This window comes from Schistocerca americana, chromosome 1, assembly GCF_021461395.2.
Source record: "Schistocerca americana isolate TAMUIC-IGC-003095 chromosome 1, iqSchAmer2.1, whole genome shotgun sequence".
NCBI lineage: Eukaryota > Metazoa > Arthropoda > Insecta > Orthoptera > Acrididae > Schistocerca > Schistocerca americana.
In genome coordinates this window covers 305,346,977-305,370,752 of record NC_060119.1, presented here as the reverse complement: position 1 = coordinate 305,370,752, position 23,776 = coordinate 305,346,977, and the positions used below count along the sequence as shown (strand labels likewise).

At 40.8% G+C, this 23,776-nt stretch overlaps 1 protein-coding gene across 2 annotated transcripts in view; it reads left to right on the top strand.

Moving 5' to 3' along the window:
- Positions 1–23,776, top strand: part of LOC124595797 (tRNA pseudouridine synthase A) — a 117,158-nt gene that overhangs the window by 87,608 nt on the left and 5,774 nt on the right. For both annotated transcript variants that reach the window (XM_047134689.1, XM_047134698.1), the window contains exon 6: positions 572–717. In XM_047134689.1, coding sequence (XP_046990645.1) covers positions 572–717 — 146 coding nt within the window. The remainder of the gene's footprint in view (positions 1–571; positions 718–23,776) is intronic.

The following is a 23,776-nucleotide window of genomic DNA, read 5'->3' as shown; positions in this document are numbered from 1 at the left end:
TTGCCAGGACAGTGATTAAACAAAGACCACAGAGTCTTCAAAAATGGTGAAAGTATGATCTTAAAAGTAGTAAGTAAACAAGCTCAAATACGTTATGCTCTCACATAATCTTCTGGCAACCTCATTTCTTCTTTTGAAAGCTATTGAAGTGGTTTAGTATAGTGGACAAGTTTAATTACATTGTGCTCTTAAGTAATCATTCAAAAGCCTCATTTTTTCTCCATAAAATCTGTTGAAGTGTTTTAGAATAATGTGTTTTAAACCATAAATGTGAACAAGAATGATAAAATTTTGTTGAAATGCCGAAAGTGAAAAATATTTACTTATATTTTTTCTGTTTTGCAAATTTATTGTCTGTCTCATCAGAATCAGCAATTTTGAATCAAAATGCATGTAATAAAAATGTGTAAATTTTGTGTTTGCATCATAATTTTAGTCTTAATTTTAATAAGCATGACTACAAAATACGTAATTTTATGCTTAGTCTATAAATCAGTTTCATCATAATTGGAGTGTTTTGTAGTTTGAATCGAGTACTATGACTGAAGTACTCCTTTTGTCTTAAATTCAGGTACATTATGATCGCTACAATAAACGCTATGGAAATGATGGCCTTCATGAACCACTAACATGGGATGACGTTGAGAAAGAACTGATCACATTCAGAGAAAAATACATCTATTCAGCTATTGTGAATACAGAAATCTCTGAGAAATGGTATCCTTTTTAAGTTAATTTTATTTTTTATTTGGTATTATTATATCATTATAAAATTGCTACCAGATTGCAAAGCTTCAGGCAATATTTATAGAGACTTTACCTGATTAAATTAAAAATATTCTTGCTGACAGCATTATGAGATATTAATTTCTGTCATCATTGTCTGATAGTTGCAATTAATCTTCTATGAAAAGCAAACCTCTGGATTTCTCAGGAAGATATTTTTAGGTCTAACTAACTAACTTTCAGTCCTGAAATTAGTTTTAATGTAATGCATATATTCATTTTTATAAGTCTGTTAAAACTTTGTATCCATTAATCAGTTGACTTTGTACTTGTCCTGTCTTACAAAGGTATCCTAGCACTCATACTAAAAGAGTCAATTTTGAGATTTAATAGTCACTCTTCCTCTGGTTAGGTATTTGGTAACTTGTGTTAAGCTCATACAAAAAATACTTATCACATTTGACTGCATTGTTATCTGCAGCTGATTTATCTATATAGAAATGTTTATTTGCCATTCCATTTGGTACATTTATAATTACCTGGGCCTGCTCTAAGTACATAATTAACTGTACTTGTAGTGCACATGTGAAGTAGTAAGTGAATCTGTGGCTAATGTTGGCTAAGCTCAATAAATTGGCCAGTGCTTTTTGCATCATCAATCTTGAGTGACTGATTTGATGCGGCCTGTCATGACTTCTCCTTGCCAACCTTTTCATCTCAGAGTAGTGCTCACACCTTATATTCTCAATTATTTGCACAATGTATTCCAATCTATGTCTCACCCTACAGTTTTTACCCTTTACAGCTCTCTGCAGTATTATTGAAGGTATTCCTTAATATCTTCAACACATGCCCTATCACCCTGTTCCTCCTCCTTGTCAGTGATTTCTACATATTTTTTTCCTCTCCAACTCTATAGAGAACATTTTCATTTTTTATTTTGTGTCCACCTAATTTTCAACATCCTTCTGTAGCATCACCTCCCAAACACTTCAGCTCTCTTCCTTTCTGCTATCTCTGCAGTCCATGATTGTCTTCCATACAAGTGTGTGCTCCAGATGTACATTCTCAGAAATGTCTTTCTCAAATTAAGTCCAATGATTCACACTATCGTCGGGTTGAAACACGATGATCCATGGCTCCGCCTACTGGACCAGGATATCGCCCCACTCACAGAAATGGAAAGCAGCCCTGTTGCCAAATAATTAGTTTGCTGCCGGACAGTATAGCTAACAGTTACAATGGCCCTTATCAGTGCATTCTCAAGTGAGGGAATTTGTTGTTTGTGTGCGGGATTACTTTGAAAGTGAGAGGCGTAATGAAGGACCTATTCTCACTGTGTCAAATATAGTGCAATGAACAGCCGATCAGAACTGTGACTAAAGAAAAACATATAGGCCTTGATAATGGTGAGAAAGATTAGCATGCCAGGTAAACGCAGAAAGGGTACTAAGCGAGTGACAGCTGTTGACAGTTTTAATCGGTGTGCTATTCAGGACCATATTTAAAATTATTACTGTGAAGGTGAATTACCAATGAGGAAACAAACTTATTGTTTATCTTTGTGAAGCAGGGCTGTTTTCCTGTGGTAAGATGTTGCTTTCTTCGGTTCTGAATTTTTTAGGTTTCAGGTATAAAACTTACAACAATCGCAAATTTGTAATGGAGAGGATAGACGTATTTCTGCACTGCAGTTTCATCAGAAAAATGTGCATTATTGACTTTGACATATTCATATTTACAGATGAGACTTGGATTAATACAAAAGTTATTCATTTGCCACGATACCATTCCATGTACAATGCGATTGGCTTATTTGGGCTCAAGTGAAAGGAAATGTAGCAAGAAATAACACGGGTTCACATTTATCACAAATCAAGGTGTTAAAATTGCTTCATCGAGCTTTGAATGAAGTTACACCAGATATGTGGTGACCTGCACTTCTGACGGAAAACATTATTGTTAATCTTGGTGAAGTAGATGATAATACAAGTGCAGCAGCAGCTCTGAGGAGGAGATTTCAGCTGATCGTGAAATTTCCACCGTCTGCTCTGACTACGAGAATCTTGGCATGTCTCCTTTATTGGATTAGTGCAGCACATAGTGCATTCACAATTCATTTATTCTTATTTAATATTCTCATGCAGGAATGTGAACTTCGGCACTTAGATGGGTGACCATCCAGGCCACCATGTGCTGTTGCCATTTTTCGGGGTGCACTCAGCCTCGTGATGCCAATTGAGGAGCTACTTGACCGATTAGTAGCGGCTTCGGTCAAGAATACCATCATAACGACTGGGAGAGCGGTGTGCTGACCCCACGCCCCTCCTATCTGCATCCTCCACTGAGGATGACACGGCGGTCGGATGGTCCCGGTAGGCCTGAAGATGGAGTGCTAGAAATGTGAACTGCCTTCTTATGTAAAATAAGAATTTCAAGAAACTTATTTTGGCATACATCACGAGTATTTGTTGTATTTCTTTTAGAGTAAGATTTTAATAAATGATGAAACTGGGTAATATTCTTTGACACTTAACTACTGCAGTTTGAAATTGGTTCCTTGATAGAACACATATTCAAGAACAATAGGTGATAATATTAGCAAAGGGTAATCAATATGTTGCCATAACTATTTACTCTCTGCCATTGCTTTATTTAACCATTAGTTTCTTAAGACAAGCACACGTATGTTTCTGAACTTGCTTATAGGATTTATTATGTCTATCAGAAATGCAGCGCTTCTAACAATTTGAGTCGAACTGCCGAATGGAACCGTGCAATGACACATCTATCATTAATTAACGTTGGGAATTTTAAGAATAAGTAATAACTCACAAATCTTGAATCCTGTCATGGTAACAACTCCCTTTATAGATAAATATCCTTCAATAATAATGCTTCTTGCACATGATATAAAACAAAAAAATGAAAGGAAAGACACACAAAATAATTTCGAAAAGTGTTGATCATGTTTTCCCATCTGTCTTGCTGTAATGTGTCTTCTAGAATCAAATTGTATGACATTAAAATAAAAACAAGTAAATTATTGAGTATGAACTTGGTGATTGCTATTTCGTTCAAGTGCACAAGCACAGCTATTCAGGCACACATTTCAACAAAGCTGAGTACCAGGACCGTATCAGCTGTTGTCACTGTTGCTTGACAGAACTAGCAAAACTGCACAGCACAGCCAAATGCGTGCATGCGCAGAGCAGTGTTGTTTGCATTTGACTTATTCCTATGGTCTGCTGCCACAGCTGGCACTCAGTGTCGATTGGCGCAAGCACCAGGGATCATCATATTTCGGCTTGACTTTAGTAGACTTCTTTTTGACAGGAATGCCTTCTTTGCCTTTGCTACTGTCATTTTATGTTGTTCTTGCATCATCTGTTGTGTGTTATTTTGCTTCTAACATAGCAGAATTGCTTCAGTTTGTTAGCATTGTAATTTCTAGTTTTGTTGGTTAGTTGGTCATTGATCTCATTTTACTTTTTTCTTTCTTTGATTTACTGTCAATATATATTCCACGCTGAGTAGACTACATTTCATTCAGTATGTCCTGTACTACTTCTCTGCTTTTGCTGCGGATAGCAATGCTATCACTGAATCTTACCATTGATATCCTTTCACCCCAAATTTTAATCTCACTCCTGAACTTATCTTTCATTTCCATCATTACTTCTTCGATGTGTAGATTGAACAGTAGGGCCAATAAATTTCAATGCTGACTTACTCCTCTTCTAATCTGAACACTTCATTATGGTCTTTCATTCTTAGTTTTTCCTCTTGGCCCCTGTAGATAGCCGGCCGGTGTGGCCGAGCGGTTCTAGGCGCTTCAGTTTGGAACTGCGCGACCGCTATGGTCGCAGGTTCGAATCCTGCCTCAGGCATGGATGTGTGTGATGTCCTTAGGTTAGTTAGGTTTAAGTAGTTCTAAGTTCTAGGTTCTAGGGGACTGATGACCTCAGATGTTAAGTCCCATAGTGCTCAGAGCCATTTGAACCGTTTGAACCTTGTAGATATGCCATTTTACACAGTGAAATACTTTTATAGGTTGGCAATCCCAATGAAAGTGTCTGGTTTTTAAATATTCCTTCCATTATCAAGCACAACATTAGAACTGGCTCTTTGATGCCTTTACCTTCCCTAAAGCCAAATTAATGATCACCTAACAGCCCCTTGAATTACTTTTCCATTCTTCTGTATATTATTTTTGTCAGTAATTTGGATATGTGCGACATTACACTGATTGTGCAATAGTTCCTACACTTATCTGCTCTTGCTGTCTTTATTTTTCTAGAAGTCTGATGCTTCGTCTCCAGTCTCAATTGATTTTACACACAACTTAAATAATTGTTGTGTTGCCACTTGCCCAATGATTTTAGAAATTCTGAAGAAATATTATCTAGCTCTTCTGCCTTATTTGGTTACAAGTCTTCCAATCTCCTGTTAAACTTTGGCTGTAATACTGAATGTTTTATGTTTTCCAAATTGACTTCTGTTTTGTCTTCTAACATTCAGCAGACAATTTCATGACTGCCCTTTTTAGATATGTCAGTTCCTCTTCAAGCAAACTGTGTAGTATGGTATTCATTATCACTGTGTCTCTAGCCTCAGAGAATTCTGAAGACACTTCATCAGTCCTCAGTACTTCAATGTCCCACTTCTTTCCACATTGATTTTTCGTGATGATTCTCTTATGCTTCGTCCTACTCTCACATTACTAATCTGCAATCTGTTCCTGTGTACACCTTACAGTCAAGTATCTGATTTCAAAATATGTAATCCAGCAGGTATCTTACCATGTCTCCAACTCTTCTCCAAATATACCTCCCCCTCTTCTGATTTTTGAGCATTGTATTAACTAATACTAGCTGCAATTTGTTGCAGAACTCAGTTCATTTCTACTGCTAAGCTTTTATTCTCCCATAACTCTGTCTTCTGTTCTTTCCCCTACCAAGGTTTTCCATCCCCCCCCCCCCCCGTAATTATCAGATTATCATTTCTCTTTACATACTGACAAAGGGAGGCTACAATGTTGGGATCACGGATTGACTGCAAACTTTGTACACTTTTGTTGGCATTAAAACAATATAATGTGCAAGCAAAAAGGTGCACTGCTCTGGCACTTCTGCGAAAATCACAAGAGAAGTTTTACACCTCTATTGTGTAACTGATGTATCTGTGCTAAGAAGCCGCCTGTGAGAAGTCATTGTAGTTAAGTGGTTAATTTTTGAGCCTTGCAAGAGGGTCGCACACCAGGTTACAGGATTCTAACTGTCACAGGGAGTCACCTTAATTTTTGTATTTTCTGTGATATTCAAAAAATTTGCACCAACACTATTTATTCTTGGCTCATCACTACACAGGTTAACTGCCAAATGGGGCCTGCCTTTGTGTCTGCAGCTCAAAGTGTTGAGATGTAAAGTAGTTCCGGGTACCTTAGCAGATTGCATGTATAAGGAACTTTGCAAATCATGACAGGCGAACATTTTAAGGAAAACTCTGTGAGTTCCATTGTTTATTTGTTGACAGTTATAAATATGTTTGTTCTAATAATTTAATTCAGTTAAAAATAGTTGTTGTTGTGGTCTTCAGTCCTGAGACTGGTTTGATGCAGCTCTCCATGCTACTCTATCCTGTGCAAGCTTCTTCATCTCCCAGTACCTACTGCAACCTACATCCTTCTGAATCTGCTTAGTGTATTCATCTCTTGGTCTCCCTCTATGATTTTTACCCTCCACGGTGCCCTCCAATGCTAAATTTGTGATCCCTTGATGCCTCAAAACATGTCCTTTCAACCGATCCCTTCTTCTAGTCAAGTTGTGCCACAAACTTATCTTCTCCCCAATCCTGTTCAATACCTCCTCATTAGTTACGTGATCTACCCACCTTATCTTCAGCATTCTTCTGTAGCACCACATTTCGAAAGCTTCTATTCTCTTCTTGTCCATTAACAATTGTAGGTAGTCAAATAAGATGAAATTCATTAAAACTTCATGCACGTAGAGGTGTGTTTTTAATTATATTACCTCTCAAATGTCATATAGATTAAATAATGTGGCCAGTGATGGAAAAATATAGATTCAGTGGGAACTGAACCTTCGCCTCATACAAGGTAGTCTTACGAAACTCTAACGCTATTCACTTGACCAGTACGAACTATAATGTACAGCACCTATGCACTGATATACATGCCACAGCCGGCTGGTGTGGCCGAGCGGTTCTAGATGCTTCAGTCTGGAACCGTGCAACCGTTATGGCCACAGGTTCGAATCCTGCCTCGAGCATGGAGGTATGTGATGACCTTAGGTTAGTTAGGTTTAAGTGGTTCTAAGTTCTAATCCCATAGTTCTCAGAGCCATTTGAACCACATGCCACATAATATACATGTAAAACTTCTCTTCCTCTCAGAATTGCCAGAGTACCGCACCTTACTGCTTGCACATTATTATTTTAATGGCCTATTAAAGGTGTACAAAGTTTGAAGTCAATCCATGATCCTAACGTCTGGGCCTTCCCTTGTCAGTATGTAAAGGGAAATGATAATCATAATTTGGGGGGGGGGGGGGGGGGTTGGAATACTGTGGTAGGGGAAAGTAGAGAAGAATGAAGGCTTGGCAGTAGAAATGAATCGAGTTCTGCAATACATTGCAGCTGGTAATAGTAAATACACTGCTCAAAACTCTCAAGAGGAGGAGGTATATGTGGAAACGACTTAGAGGCATGGTAAGATACCTGCTGGATTACATCATAGTGACATTCTGAAATCAGATACTTGATTGTAAGGAGTACCCAGGAACATTGCAGTTTAATAATGTGAAGAGCAGGCTGAAGTTTAAGATAATCAGCGGGAAAAATCAATTTGAAAAGAAGTGGGTCACTGAAGACTGATGAAGTGTCTTCAGAGTTCTCTGAGGCTATAGATACTGTGATAATGAACACAACAGTACACACATTGGTTGAAGAGGAACTGACGTATCTAAAAAGGGCAGTCATGCAACTGTCTGCTGATATGTTAGAAGACAAAACTGACGTCCGTTTGGGAAACCACTGACTGTGCTAGATGCGATTTATGAAGTGTCAAAATAATCAACCATAGTCAAGTCCTGAAAAACATTAATCCTAAAACTGATGAAATCAGTGATTCTGACGATGAAGAAGATGTTAGTTGCTGTTTTAAAAAGTACTCCAGGGTGTGAAACTGTTAACAAATAAAATATTTCTGACTGGTTTGATGTGGGCCGCACAGAGCCTGGTCAGAAGATGATGTTGAGTGACGGTGCTATTGTTGTGCGAGTATATGGGAAATCGGAGGTGGTGAATGACATTGACAAAGATGACAACATTCCTCTAAGTCCAGAAACACTAATCAGTCATGCATTAACACTTCAGTGGGCCAAAGAGTTACTGGATACCTGGAATAGCAGGATGATACATTGCCCCACAGTCATTTAATGAACAAAGTAAGAGCATATGGACTATCAGACCAATTGTGTGATTAGATTGAAGAGTTCCTAGATTACAGAACGCAGCATATCATTCTCAATGGAGAGAAGTCTTCCGAAGTAAGAGTGATTTCAGGTGTGCCACAGGGGAGTGTCGTAGGTGCAGGGAATGGCAATTGAATCTCAATGTAGACAAGTGTAATGTGCTGCGAATACGTAGAGAGAAAGATCCCTTATCATTTAGCTACAATATAGCAGGTCAGCAATTGGAAGCAGTTAATTCCATAAATTATCTGGGCGTAGGCATTAGGAGTGATTTAAAATGGAATGATCATATAAAGTTGATCGTTGGTGAAGCAGATGCCAGACTGAGATTCATTGGAAGAATCCTAAGGAAATGCAATCTGAAAACAAGGGAAGTAGGTTACAGTACACTTGTTCGCCCACTGCTTGAATACTGATCACCAGTGTGGATCCATACCAGATAGGGTTGATAGAAGAGATAGAGAAGATCCAACGGAGAGCAGCACACTTCGCTAAAGGATCATTTAGTAATCCCGAAAGCATTACGGAGGTGATAGATAAACTCCAGTGGAAGACTCTGCAGGAGAGACGCTCAGTAGCTCAGTATGGGCTTTTGTTGAAGTTTCGAGAACATACCTTCACCGAGGAGTCAAGCAGTATATTGCTCCCTCCTACGTATATCTCGCAAAGAGACCATGAGGATAAAATCAGAGAGATTAGAGCCCACACAGAGGCATACCGACAATCCTTCTTTCCACGAACAATGCGAGACTGGAATAGAAGGGAGAACCGATACAGGTACTCAGGGTACCCTCCGCCACACACCGTCAGGTGGCTTGCGGGTATGGATGTAGATGTTACCCTTTATGACAAGTTGGTGTTGCTTAAAATTCATAGTATTATATGTAAAAGACAAGCTACCTCACTGAAACAGAAATCAATTTGACTATTTTGTTTCAAAGTGATGTAGTGTAATGTGAAATTGGCTTCGACTCTATTCTTTGTAAATACTGCATTATGTTGAATAAAGTAGAATATACTATATACACTTTAGTTAAGTAGTGTTAATTAAAACGACTCTAATGCATAACTGTATACTTTAATATTTCAATTACAGGTTGTCCATGAATAATTGAGAGTACACTGTGCATGTGTGTGGGGATGGGGGCCTCTTGGCAAGAAATAAAAAAATACATGTTTCAACATTTTTGGAAATTTAGCCCCAAGGGGGTGAAGTAGTGGGTGAAATTTGTTTTCAAAATAAGTCATTATGAACGAACTACTAAAGTGTTTTTTAAAGGTATGTCTATGAAAATACATATTTCGTTCTTGGTTCCAATTAAAAAAAAAATTGTATTTCATTGTTTTTGGAAATTCATCCCACTAAGGGAATGAAGTGGGGGATGAAATGTGTTATGAAAATCTCTCTTTATGAAAGGATTTTTAAAACTAGAGCTATTAATATTTGAATTTGGCATTTAGGTTAGAAATGAAAAAATTCGTGTTCCACTGTTTTCAGAAATTCACCCACTAAAGGGGTGAAATATGGCCATCATCACCCAGCCCAAATTGCTAAGGATAGACATTTGAAATTCGGAGACAGTGTTGATCCTACACTGTAGGCATCACTTAAGAGGGTGTGTTCGAAATTCTACTACTAAGGGGGAGAAATAGAAGATGAAAAGTTTTATGAAATTATTTCATTATGAAAGCATTTTCAAAGCTAAATCTATGAAAATTTGTATTTAGCTTCTCAAAATTGTGGAAGGAGAGGCATGCAGCAATCAGTTGCAGTCCTGTAGTTTTTATTACTCTTGCCTTTTTGCCAGTAAGATAGTATGGTGACACATACTGCTGCGAGTTTGTTGGATTGTAACACTACTGCACTCAAGATTGCTATTTACAGCCAAAATTTAGATATGCAAGAGAAATAAAAGTTAATGGGATTGTGACTAACCGCTGTGTGCCTCTCCTTACTTATAGTCTATGGTCGCTGTGCACAACAAACCCTTATGGAATCAAAATATGTATTAGGGAATGAAATTTTCTGTGGAAATATCACTACAAGAATACAAAAGGAATGACTACCAGAAACCTTGGACTCCAGCTACCAGATTATCTTTTTGGTCAGATGTGCATTCAGAAAAAAAGCATGCTTCTATGGCCATAATTAGTGTGAAAAGTTTAGAAGGTGTTGCAATTGATGACCAACATAAAAATTCAGTTAAAGAAAAGAAAAAAAAGATCTGTGTGCATCATAAAGTCTATGCGAGTGAAGCATGAGGTGCTAAGCTAGTATAGTACATGTATATTTATATACCATATATGATGTGACTTACCAAACGAAAGCGCTGGCACGTCGATAGACACACAAACAAACACAAATATACACACAAAATTCTAGCTTTCGCAACCAACGGTTGCTTCGTTAGGAAAGAGGGAAGGAGAGGGAAAGACGAAAGGCTGTGGGTTTTAAAGGAGAGGGTAAGGAGTCATTCCAATCCCCGGAGCGGAAAGACTTACCTTAGGGGGAAAAAAGGATGGGTATACACTCGCACACACACACATATCCATCCACACATATACAGACACAAGCAGACATATTAAAAGGCAAAGAGTTTGGGCAGAGATGTCAGTCGAGGCGGAAGTGCAGAGGCAAAGATGTTGTTGAATGACAGGTGAGGTATGAGTGGCGGCAACTTGAAATTAGCAGAGATTGAGGCCTGGTGGATAACGGGAAGAGAGGATATATTGAAGAGCAAGTTCCCATCTCCGGAGTTCGGATAGATTGGTGTTAGTGGGAAGTATCCAGATAACCCGGACAGTGTAACACTGTGCCAAGATGTGCTGGCCGTGCACCAAGGCATGTTTAGCCACAGGGTGATCCTCATTACCAACAAACAGTGTCTGCCTGTGTCCATTCATGCGAATGGACACTTTGTTGTTGGTCATTCCCACATAGAATGCGTCACAGTGTAGGCAGGTCAGTTGGTAAATCGCGTGGGTGCTTTCACACGTGGCTCTGCCTTTGATCGTGTACACCTTCCGGGTTACAGGACTAGAGTAGGTGGTCGTGGGAGGGTGCATGGGACAGGTTTTACACCGGGGGTGGTTACAAGTGTAGGAGCCAGTGGGTAGGGAAGAAGGTTTGGGGATTTCATAGGGATGAACTAAGAGGTTACGAAGATTAGGTGGACGGCGGAAAGACACTCTTGGTGGAGTGGGGAGGATTTCATGAAGGATGGATCTCATTTCAGGGCAGGATTTGAGGAAGTCGTATCCCTGCTGGAGAGTCACATTCAGAGTCTGATCCAGTCCCAGTAAGTATCCTGTCACAAGTGGGGCACTTTTGTGGTTCTTCTGTGGGGGTTTCTGGTTTTGAGAGGATGAGGAAGTGGCTCTGGTTATTTGCTTCTGTACCAGGTCGGGAGGGTAGTTGCGGGATGCGAAAGCTGTTGCCAGGTTGTTGGTGTAATGGTTCAGGGATTCCGGACTGGAGCAGATTCATTTGCCACGAAGACCTAGGCTGTAGGGAAGGGACCGTTTGATGTGGAATGGGTGGCAGCTGTCATAATGGAGGTACTGTTGCTTGTTGGTGGGTTTGATGTGGACGGACGTGTGAAGCTGGCCATTGGACAGGTGGAGGTCAACGTCAAGGAAAGTGGCATGGGATTTGGAGTAGGACCAGGTGAATCTGATGGAACCAAAGGAGTTGAGGTTGGAGAGGAAATTCTGGAGTTCTTCTTCACTGTGAGTCCAGATCATGAAGATGTCATCAATAAATCTGTACCAAACTTTGGGTTGGCAGGCCTGGGTAACCAAGAAGGCTTCCTCTAAGCGACCCATGAATAGGTTGGCGTACGAGGGGGCCATCCTGGTACCCATGGCTGTTCCCTTTAATTGTTGGTATGTCTGGCCTTCAAAAGTGAAGAAGTTGTGGGTCAGGATGAAGCTGGCTAAAGTAATGAGGTAGGGTGGCAGGTGATCGGCGTGAAAGGAAGTGCTCCATCGCAGCGAGGCCCTGGATGTGCTGGATATTTGTGTATAAGGAAGTCTCATCAATGGTTACAAGGATGGTTTCCGGGGGTAACAGATTGGGTAAGGATTCCAGGCGTTCGAGAAAGTGGTTGGTGTCTTTGATGAAGGATGGGAGACTGCATGTAATGGGTTGAAGGTGTTGATCTACGTAGGCAGAGATACGTTCTGTGGGGGCTTGGTAACCAGCTACAATGGTGCGGCCAGGATGATGAGGTTTGTGAATTTTAGGAAGAAGGTAGGGGTGCGGTGTGTCGGTGGGGTTAGGAGGTTGATAGAGTCAGGTGAAAGGTTTTGTAGGGGGCCTAAGGTTCTGAGGATTCCTTGAAGCTCCACCTGGACATCAGGAATGGGATTACCTTGGCAAACTTTGTATGTGGTGTTGTCTGAAAGCTGACGCAGTCCCTCAGCCACATACTCCCGACGATCAAGTACCACGGTCGTGGAACCCTTGTCCTCCGCAAACATGCCTTCACCCTAGCCAGATTACGCTCACATATTTTATTCTCTCAGGCTTGTCTGACATTTGGCATTACCCCCAAAGGCCTCACACTTAAAGTTCCCATCTCTGGCTGCAACCCTTCTTTCCATCAGTCCCTATACCAGTTCCAAACTGAACAGTCCATTGCCCTCACCCACCTAATCCTTCTCCTACACATCAACTCAGCCAATGAACACACCCGTCAACTCCTATCAAGTACCACGACCGTGGTACTTGATCGTCGGGAGTATGTGGCTGAGGGACTGCGTCAGCTTTCAGACAACACCACATACAAAGTTTGCCAAGGTAATCCCATTCCTGATGTCCAGGCGGAGCTTCAAGGAATCCTCAGAACCTTAGGCCCCCTACAAAACCTTTCACCTGACTCCATCAACCTCCTGACCCCACCGACACACCGCACCCTTGCCTTCTTCCTAAAATTCACAAACCCCATCATCCCGACCGCCCCATTGTAGCTGGTTACCAAGCCCCCACAGAACGTATCTCTGCCTACGTAGATCAACACCTTCAACCCATTACATGCAGTCTCCCATCCTTCATCAAAGACACCAACCACTTTCTCGAACGCCTGGAATCCTTACCCAATCTGTTACCCTTGGAAACCATCCTTGTAACCATTGATGCCACTTCCTTATACACAAATATCCCGCACATCCAGGGCCTCGCTGCGATGGAGCACTTCCTTTCACGCCGATCACCTGCCAACCTACCTAAAACCTCTTTCCTCGTTACTTTAGCCAGCTTCATCCTGACCCACAACTTCTTCACTTTTGAAGGCCAGACATACCAACAATTAAAGGGAACAGCCATGGGTACCAGGATGGCCCCCTCGTATGGCAACTTATTCATGCGTCGCTTAGAGGAAGCCTTCTTGGTTACCCAGGCCTGCCAACCCAAAGTTTGGTACAGATTTATTGATGACATCTTCATGATCTGGACTCACAGTGAAGAAGAACTCCAGAATTTCCTCTCCAACCTCAACTCCTTTGGTTCCATCAGATTCACCTGGTCCTACTCCAAATCCCATGCCACTTTCCTTGACGTTGACCTCCACCTGTCCAATGGCCAGCTTCACATGTCCGTCCACATCAAACCCACCAACAAGCAACAGTACCTCCATTATGACAGCTGCCACCCATTCCACATCAAACGGTCCCTTCCCTACAGCCTAGGTCTTCGTGGCAAACGAATCTGCTCCAGTCCGGAATCCCTGAACCATTACACCAACAACCTGACAACAGCTTTCACATCCCGCAACTACCCTCCCGACCTGGTACAGAAGCAAATAACCAGAGCCACTTCCTCATCCTCTCAAAACCAGAAACTCCCACAGAAGAACCACAAAAGTGCCCCACTTGTGACAGGATACTTTCCGGGACTGGATCAGACTCTGAATGTGGCTCTCCAGCAGGGATACGACTTCCTCAAATCCTGCCCTGAAATGAGATCCATCCTTCATGAAATCCTCCCCACTCCACCAAGAGTGTCTTTCCGCCGTCCACCTAATCTTCGTAACCTCTTAGTTCATCCCTATGAAATCCCCAAACCTTCTTCCCTACCCACTGGCTCCTACCCTTTTAACTGCCCCCGGTGTAAAACCTGTCCCATGCACCCTCCCACGACCACCTACTCTAGTCCTGTAACCCGGAAGGTGTACACGATCAAAGGCAGAGCCACGTGTGAAAGCACCCACGCGATTTACCAACTGACCTGCCTACACTGTGACGCATTCTATGTGGGAATGACCAACAACAAAGTGTCCATTCGCATGAATGGACACAGGCAGACAGTGTTTGTTGGTAATGAGGATCACCCTGTGGCTAAACATGCCTTGGTGCACGGCCAGCACATCTTGGCACAGTGTTACACCGTCCGGGTTATCTGGATACTTCCCACTAACACCAATCTATCCGAACTCCGGAGATGGGAACTTGCTCTTCAATATATCCTCTCTTCCCGTTATCCACCAGGCCTCAATCTCCGCTAATTTCAAATTGCCGCCACTCATACCTCACCTGTCATTCAACAACATCTTTGCCTCTGCACTTCCGCCTCGACTGACATCTCTGCCCAAACTCTTTGCCTTTTAATATGTCTGCTTGTGTCTGTATGTGTGGATGGATATGTGTGTGTGTGCGCGAGTGTATACCCGTCCTTTTTTCCCCCTAAGGTCTTTCTGCTCCCGGGATTGGAATGAATCCTTACCCTCTCCTTTAAAACCCACATCCTTTCGTCTTTCCCTCTCCTTCCCTCTTTCCTGACGAAGCAACCGTTGGTTGCGAAAGCTAGAATTTTGTGTGTATATTTGTGTTTGTTTGTGTGTCTATCGACGTGCCAGCGCTTTCGTTTGGTAAGTCACATCATCTTTGTTTTTAGATATATTTTTCCTACATGGAATGTTTCCCTCTATTATATTTATATACCATATATATTTTAAAAAATATGTAATCTACATCTGTCCAGAAATTTATTAGAGTATCATGTACTGATTGTAAATAAATTGGTCAAGAACTTATCAAGATTTTTGGCAACACGTTAAACACAGACGTATCTTTCTACACATATCAACAAAAGTTTTGCATCACCTTTATTCTGAGAGTTCTGGAACCTGTACAGAAAATTGGAATAGAGATCAACATAAACGTCCTTTCCACCCTTTTTATTACTCATGAAAACCTCACATTGCATGTTGTACCACCATACAATGAGACCTTCAGAGGTGGTGGTCCAGATTGCTGTACACACCAATACCTCTACTACCCAGTAGCATGTCATGTTGCATTGATGCATGCCTGTATTCATCATGCCATACTATCCACAAGTTCATCAAGGCACTGTTGGTCCAGGTTGTCCCACTCCTCAATGGCGATTCGGCACGATCCCTCAGAGTGGTTGGTAGGTCACGTTGTCCATAAACAGCCCTTTTCAATCCATCCCAGGCATTTTTGATAGGGTTCATTTCTGGAAAACATGCTGGCCACTTTAGTCGAGCGATGTCGTAATCCTGATGGAAGTAATTCACAAGATGTGCATGATGGGTGCGAGAATTGTCGTCCATGAAGACGAATGCCTTGTCAATATGATGCTGATTGGTTGCATTATCGGTCAGAGGATGGCCTTCACGTATCTACAGCTGTTATGGTGCCTTCTGTGATCACTAGCGGCGTACACTGGCCCCACGTAATGCCACCCCAAAACAGGAGGGAACCACCACCTTGCTGCACTTGCTGGACAGTGTGTCTAAGGCATTCAGCCTGACCAGGTTGCCTCCAAACACATCTCCAATGATTGTCTGGTTGAAAGCATATGCGACACTCATCGGTAAAGGGAATGTGATGCCAATCCTGAGTGGACCATTAGGGCATGTTGTTGGGCCCATCTGTACCACACTGCATAGTGTCGTCGTTGCAAAGATGGGCCTCACTATGGATGTCGGGAGCGAAGTTGCGCATCGTGTAATCTATTGTGCACAGTTTGAGTCATAACACAAAGTCCAGTGGCTGCACAAAAAGCATTATTCAGCATGGTGGTGTTGCTGTGAGGATTCCTCCAAGCCATAATCCATAGGTAGCGGTCATCCACTGCAGTAGTAGCCCTTGGGCGGCCTGAGCGAGGCATGTCATCGACAGTTCCTGTCTCTCTCATCTTCTCCATGTCCGAACAACATTGTTTTGGTTCACTCTGAGATGCCTAGACACTTCCCTTGTTGAGAGCCCTTCCTGGCACAAAGTAACAATGCGGACGTGATCGAATCGTGGTATTGGCCGTCTAGGTATGATTTAACTACAGACAACATGAGCCGTGTATCTCATTCCTGGTGGAATAACTGGAAGTGATCAACTGTTGAATCCCCGCTGTCTAATATGTGCTGCTTATGCATGGTTGTTTACATCTTTGGGCAGGGTTAGTGATATCTCTGAACAGTCAAATGGACTGTGGCTGTGATACAATATCCACAGTCAACGTCTATCTTCAGGAGTTCTGGGAACCGGGGTGATGCAAAACCTTTTTTGATGCATGTATATAGAACAGATTTAAATATATATTTTCATATCATTTTTTAAAATAGATTCTCTGTATCCATTCCGAGGTTTATTAGAGTATTGTGTAAAAATCTGAAGTAATTCCCATCAGACCATCAAAGTTGAGCACAACCGGGCTTGGCTAGCACTTGGGTGAGTCACCATCCAGGTCTTGCAAGTGCTGTTGATAAGCGTGATGCGCTCAGCCTTTGTGAGTCTAATTGAAGAGCTACTTGATTGAGAAGTAGTGGCACTGAGCGCAAAAACTGACAACAGCCGGGTGAGCTGTGTGCTGACGACATGATCTCTGTATCCACATCCCATGATGCCTAGGGGCTGAGGAAGACATGGTGGCCTGAGAGAGAGAGAGAGAGAGAGAGACACCTAAAACAATTGTAGCCTACGTCTGTCTGAATGTTTATTAGAGTATCATGCAAAAATTGGAAGTAAATCGGTCAAGCACTTATCGAGATTTTGGTAACAATGTTAAACAACAACTTCTCTTTACACAGGGTGATTTTTCCACCATGTACAAACTCTAGGGATTGATCGATGAGAGGATACAGAAGGAAAAAAGGTCTGATGAACGAGTCTGTAAATGCTTGGTTTCCATGCTGGAGATCATTTATTCATACATTGTTACAGAGACTGCAGTCTAATATGTGCTGTACCATGTAGCCACAGTTACGGTAGGCATTAAAAATGGTTTACATGTGCTTCAACACATGTGTTTACGCACCATAGCATGTTCTGTCTCACACGTTCACATCGATCAGGCTGCATCTGAACAGTATCAAAGGCAGCATGAATACACTGCTCCAGTGCTGTTACACCTGGAATGGGATCTGGATACACGATACTTTTGAGATGGCCCCATAATCAGAAATCGCACAGGTTGAGATCTGGTTAACAGTCCATGTAACTGGATTCCCTTGTCCGATCTGATCCACTGACCGGGAGACATACCCCATAATCAGAAATCACACGGGTTGAGATCCGGTGAACAAGCAGGCCATGCAACTGGACCCCTTGTCCGATCCATGGACCGGGGAACATACGATCGAGTTGTGTCTCGATATTAACAGTGAAGTGGACTGGAGCACCATCATGTAGCAGCCATATAACCCTTTGAATCATCAGTGGCACTTCTTCCAGGAGGGAAGGCAAAGCCATCCGCAAGAAACACCGATAGTTCCTGCCTGTTAGGAGATATGGAAGGGAGACTGATTCCAAAATGTGGTCACCAATTATGCTGGCCCACACATTCTGGCTGCACTGATGCTGATGGATCACTGTCACCGTAACATGGGGTTCTACATACCATCCCACAAATGACAGTTATTAAAGTTGAAAATACCACTCTGTGTAAAGGTGGCCTCAGCTGTGAATAGAATGGGTGACACAAATCCAGGAATCATGGTTGCCTGGTGAAGAAACCAGTGACAGAACTGCTCCCGATGTGAAAAGTCTGTCACTAGTACGCCCTGCACACACTGTAAGTGATAAGGGTAGTAACAGTTGTCATGGAGGATGTTATCCTTTATTGGCGGGCCAATTGCCTGGTACGTGATAGTTGCCTTCCACAGTGTTAATCACATTTTCCTTCAAGCCTGGTGCTCAAACGCTTCAGGTACCTCCTTCATGATTTCCTGCTTCCTGAGACAAGCCTGTCTCAGGCTGTTGCTAACATTGAATGCTGTGATTAAATGTCAGCGGGGATAGCTCTGTTGATACAACCTTGCTGCCCGCTACCCGTTGCCATTTGCCTTTCCATCAGCAAGTTCTTGATTTGAATATGGAACCAATATGTACAATCTTGTATCACGTCCCCTACAAGGTATGTCAACAAGAGAAGTGAATCGGATCCAACATTACCAATTGTTGTGGTAGGAGAGGGCACTAGGTTATGACGTTTGAGAAACGGTACCACCATGCATACTGTAACTATTGCTGTACGGTACAGTGTGTATTAGACTACAGTCTCTGTAACAACATATGCCTCTTATATTCTTGTAGTGACATTTCCATAGAAACTTTCATCCCCTAACACATATTTCTTCACCATCTTTGATTCCATAAGGGACTGTTGTGGACAATGACCATAGACTGTAAGGAACGAGAGGCTCACAGCAATCAGTCACAATCTCATTAGCTTTTATTACTCTGGCAATCTGAACTTTGGCTATAAGTAGCCATCTTCACTGCAATTGAGTTATGATCCAACAAACTTACAGCAGTACGTGTTGCCATTCTATCTTATTGGTGTATAGGCAAGAGTAATAAAAACTATGGGGCTGCGACTGATTGCAGTGTGCCTCTCCTTCCATATATTTCTTTATATGTAACTGAGAAGTGAAATACCAATTTTCATACATTTAGCTTCTTCTTCTTCCCCAATATAACAAAATATTTTCTTAAAACATTTTGATCCTCTATTTCACCCCCTTGGTGGTTTAATTCCTCTAACGTAGAACCCAAATATAAATTTTCGTAGATTTAGCTTTGAAAATGCTTTGATAATGAAATAATTTCATAAAACTTTTCATCCTCTATTTATGCCCCTTAGGAGTGGAATTTTGGACAAGCACTTCTTTAATGATGCCTACAATGAATGATCATCACAGTCTCCAAATTTAAAATTTTCTGTCCTTCAAAGTTTGGTCTGCGTGATGTCCATATTTCACCCCCTTAGGGGCTCAGTTTCCAAAACAGTGAAACATATGTTTTTTCATTTCTAACCGAGAAGCCAAATTCAAATGCTAATAGATCTAGCTTTAAAAATGCCTTCATAATGAAATATTTTCATAAAACATTTCTGAATTTACAAATACAGTGAAACACATATTTCTTTCTTTTCTAACTGAGAAGCCAAATTCAAATATTAATAGCTCTAGTGTTAAATATGCTTTTATAATGAAATATTTTCATAAAATGTTTCATCCTCTATTGCACCCCCTTAGAGGTTTGAATTTCCAAAAACACTGAAATACATTTTTTTTCACCCACTATTTCACCCCCATGGGGCTAAATTTCCAAAAATGCAGAAAAGTGCATTTCTTTATTTCTTGCCAAGAAACCCCGTCCTCCCCACCCACACGCACAGTGTACTCTCAGTTATCTGTGGATAACCTGTAATTGAAGAATTAAAGTACACAGTAATGTATTAGAGTTGTTGTAATTAACACTACTTATCTAACGTGTATAATAAATTCTACTTTGTTCAATGTATTATGTGTGAAAATGCAGTATTTACAAAGAATAGAGTGGAAGCCAATTTCACATTACACTACACCACTTTCAAACAAAATAATCAAATTGATTTTTGTTTCAGTGAGGTAGCTTGTCTTTTACATATCACACTATGCATTTTAAGCAACACCAACTTGTCAGATAGGGTAACATCATCCTGCTGTTCCAGGTATCCAATAACCCTTTGGCCTAGTGAAGTGTTAATGCATGACTGATCAGTGTTTCTGGAATTAGAAGAATGTTGTCATCTTCGTCTCTGTCATTCACCTCCTCAGATTTCCCATATACTTGCAGAACAATAGCACCGTCACTCAACATCTCCTGACCAGGCTCTGTGTGGCCCATGTCAAACCATTCAGAAATATTTTATTTGTTAGCGGTTTCACACCCCGGAGTACTTTTTAAAACAGCAGCTAATGTCCTCCTCACTGTCGGAATCACTGACTTCATCAGTTTTAGGATTAATGTTTTTCAGGACTTGGCTATGGTTGATTGTTTTACGTTACGTCACGCCTTTGACACTTCATATATTGCATCTAGCACAGTCAGTAGTTTCCCAAATGTTTGAAGATTGCTGCCTTTATCAATAAGGTTCTGTAACAGATTTCCTCTATAAATTTTCTTCATGGCGGCAGGAACACTGATCCACTAGCTGAATAAAGGCTATCCCATTAGAGGGTAAATGTTTTACAAATATCATCCTGTCATCCAATTTTAGAACATGTTCATTTGAATGTGATGGTGTATCGTCCAGTAACAGTATAGCCCTTGTAATTAGGCCCTTCAACATTAAGTTTTCTTGCACCTGTGGCTCGAAGGAGCTATGGAACCATTTTTGAAATATTGTGTGGTCCACCCAGGCCCCTTTCTGGTGAAAATAATGGACAGGTAAATTGTGCATTCCTTTTCCTTTGAAACATAGCGGTTTTTAACTTTACCTATTATATCAAGCATAACTTTTTGTAGTCCTGTACCTTTAGCACAACACACCACAGTTATTCTTTCTTACTTGATTTGTAATCAGGGGCATTACGCTCTGTCTCGAAAGCTGAAGTCTTTGTTGGTAGACGCTGCCTAAATAGCCCAGTTTCATCCACATTTTATATTTGCTCAAGCTCTAAATTTTCTTGCGGAATAAACTCTTGGAAATCGTTACAAAATTCAGAAGTAGCTTTATATCTGCGTTTAACTTTTCTCCTTGGACGGCAATTTCCCAGATACCATGATGCTGTTTAAAGCTTGATAGCCAGCCAGAAGATGCAATAAAATCTCCTTCCACCCCTTGGGTTTTGAAGAAAAACTGCACCTTTTGGTGCATATTGGGCCAGATTCTTGTGTGCTCTCTGCTGTTTCCTGTTGAAACCATTCCATTATGGCTTTATCCAGTTCTGCAGATGTAAACATTGTTATAGCCTTCAGCTTTTACAAACCTGTAGATGAGTCAGAACTGCTAACAAATTGAATTGTTTTGTCTTTCTTTTCTGAATATTATAGTTTAACCCACATCATAAATCAGTGCCAGATTCTGCATATCAATACTGCCTTCTCCACTCTCTGGTAAAAGAAAAATATTCAGCAGCTTAAAAGGAGAAATAGGCCATGGATAGTCGAGAGTTGATTGTATTTATAAAGGGGCAAAGTTGGTAATAAAATTCTTGAAAAATTCTGGACCAATTTAATTCAGTTTTTTACTCGATATTCTTATAAACCTTTGTACAAATATAAGCTACTTATTTTAAATGTATTTGTTATTTAAGTGTGTTTGTGTATATAAATAGACACACACACTGTGTAAAAGGGCAATGTTATTAGGCATAAAGTTTGAAAAGTTCTTGACTGATCTACTTCCAATTTTTAGACATTATTCTAATCGACATACAGCCAAACATATGTGGCAAAGCTACTAGCAAGATTTTCGAAATATTCTGGGCTGATTTGTTTCCAGTTTTTACACAATACTCGAATAAATATTCAGATGGACATAGACTACATGTTATATATATGGTTTATAAATATATGTATGGGATGTAATTGGCAAAAGTTGTTAGTAAATATCTCAAAAAGTTCTTTACTGATTTACTCCATATTTTTACACAATACTTTAATAAACATTTGGATGGACATAGCATATATTTTTTTAAACAACAGTGTGCAGGTATTCTATCAGGACCAACTGCAAGGATGAAAATACTGTGTCGTAAAAATTTACAGTTTCATTTTCTTTCTTGCAGTCAGTTCTGACTACAATAACTGGGCATTTAAACCATTGGATAAATTGTTTCTCCCATATATATTTTCCTTCTCATTATATATAATTTCAACCAAAATTTGTATACACAACTATGTGCTGTTTTGTTTTCTTCCTAGCAGTGGGTTTTGACAGGAAACAGGAAAGTTGTATTTATGGCTGTGGGCTTATGATTAGAATACTGCTATGGAATCTGAATTGTCTAAAAACTTTGTAATCCTACTCATTTAACTATGCAAAATACTGTCATTGAAGCGAGTATCCTCACAGATCAAGCAGCTGAAGAAGTCTCTCATGATCTCAACCGATTTACCCATTTATTTTAAACGTCTTTGATTCCTAATCACTGTGTCGTTAGCTATAACAATGAACTAGGCTTAAGATAAGTGAGATGGGGAAACAGGAAATGGACTTAAAGGAGGGGGGGAGGGGGAGCAGGGGTGGTGGTAGAGGGTTAACAATGGACATAGAGAAGGGGCAGAATGAGATGGGCAGAGACATGAGGGAAAAGGAGGTGGAGACAGATAGAGGAGAGGAAGAGGAGATGGACATAGAGAGGGGGAGTTGTTTTTGTTGTAGTTGTTGTTGTTGTTGTAGTCTTCAGACCAGAGACAGGTATGATGCAGCTCTCCATGCTACTCTATCCTGTGCAATCTTCTTCATCTCCCAGTACCTACTGCAACCCACATCCTTCTGAATCTGCTTAGTGTATTCATCTCTTGGTCTGCTCTGTGATTTTTACCTTCCACGCTGCCCTCCATTACCATATTGGTGATCCTTTGATGTCTCAGAACATCTCCTACCAACCGATCCCTTCTTCTTGTCAAGTTGTGCCATAAATTTCTGTTTTACCCAGTTCTATTCAGTGCCTCCTCATTAGTTACGTGATCTACCAATCTAATCTTCAGCATTCTTCTGTAGCACCACATTTTGAAAGCTTCTATTCTTTTCTTGTCCAAACTATTTATTGTCCATGTTTCACTTCCACACATGGCTACACTCCATACAAATACATTCTGAAACGACTTCCTGACACTTAAATCTATACTCATTGTTAACAAATTTCTGTTTTTCAGAAACGCTTTCCTTGCCGTTGCCAGTCTACATTTTATATTCTCTCTACTTCGACCATCATGAGCTATTTTGCTCCCCAAATAGCAAAACTCATTTACTTCTTTAAGTGTCTCATTTCCTAATCTAATACCCTCAGCATCACCCGACTTAATTCATCTACATCCCCGACTTAATTCAACTACATTCCATTATCCTCATTTTGCTTTTGTTGATGTTCATCTTATATCCTCCTTTCAAGACACTGTCCATTCTGTTCAGCTGTTCTTCTAAGTCCTTGGCTGTCTCTGACAGAATTACAATGTCATCAGCAAACCTCAAAGTTTTTATTTAGTCTCCATGGATTTTAATACCACTCTGGAATTTTTGTTTTGTTTCCTTTACTGCTTGCTCAATATACAGATTGAATAACATCGGGGATAGGCTACAAACCTGTCTCACTCCCTTCCCA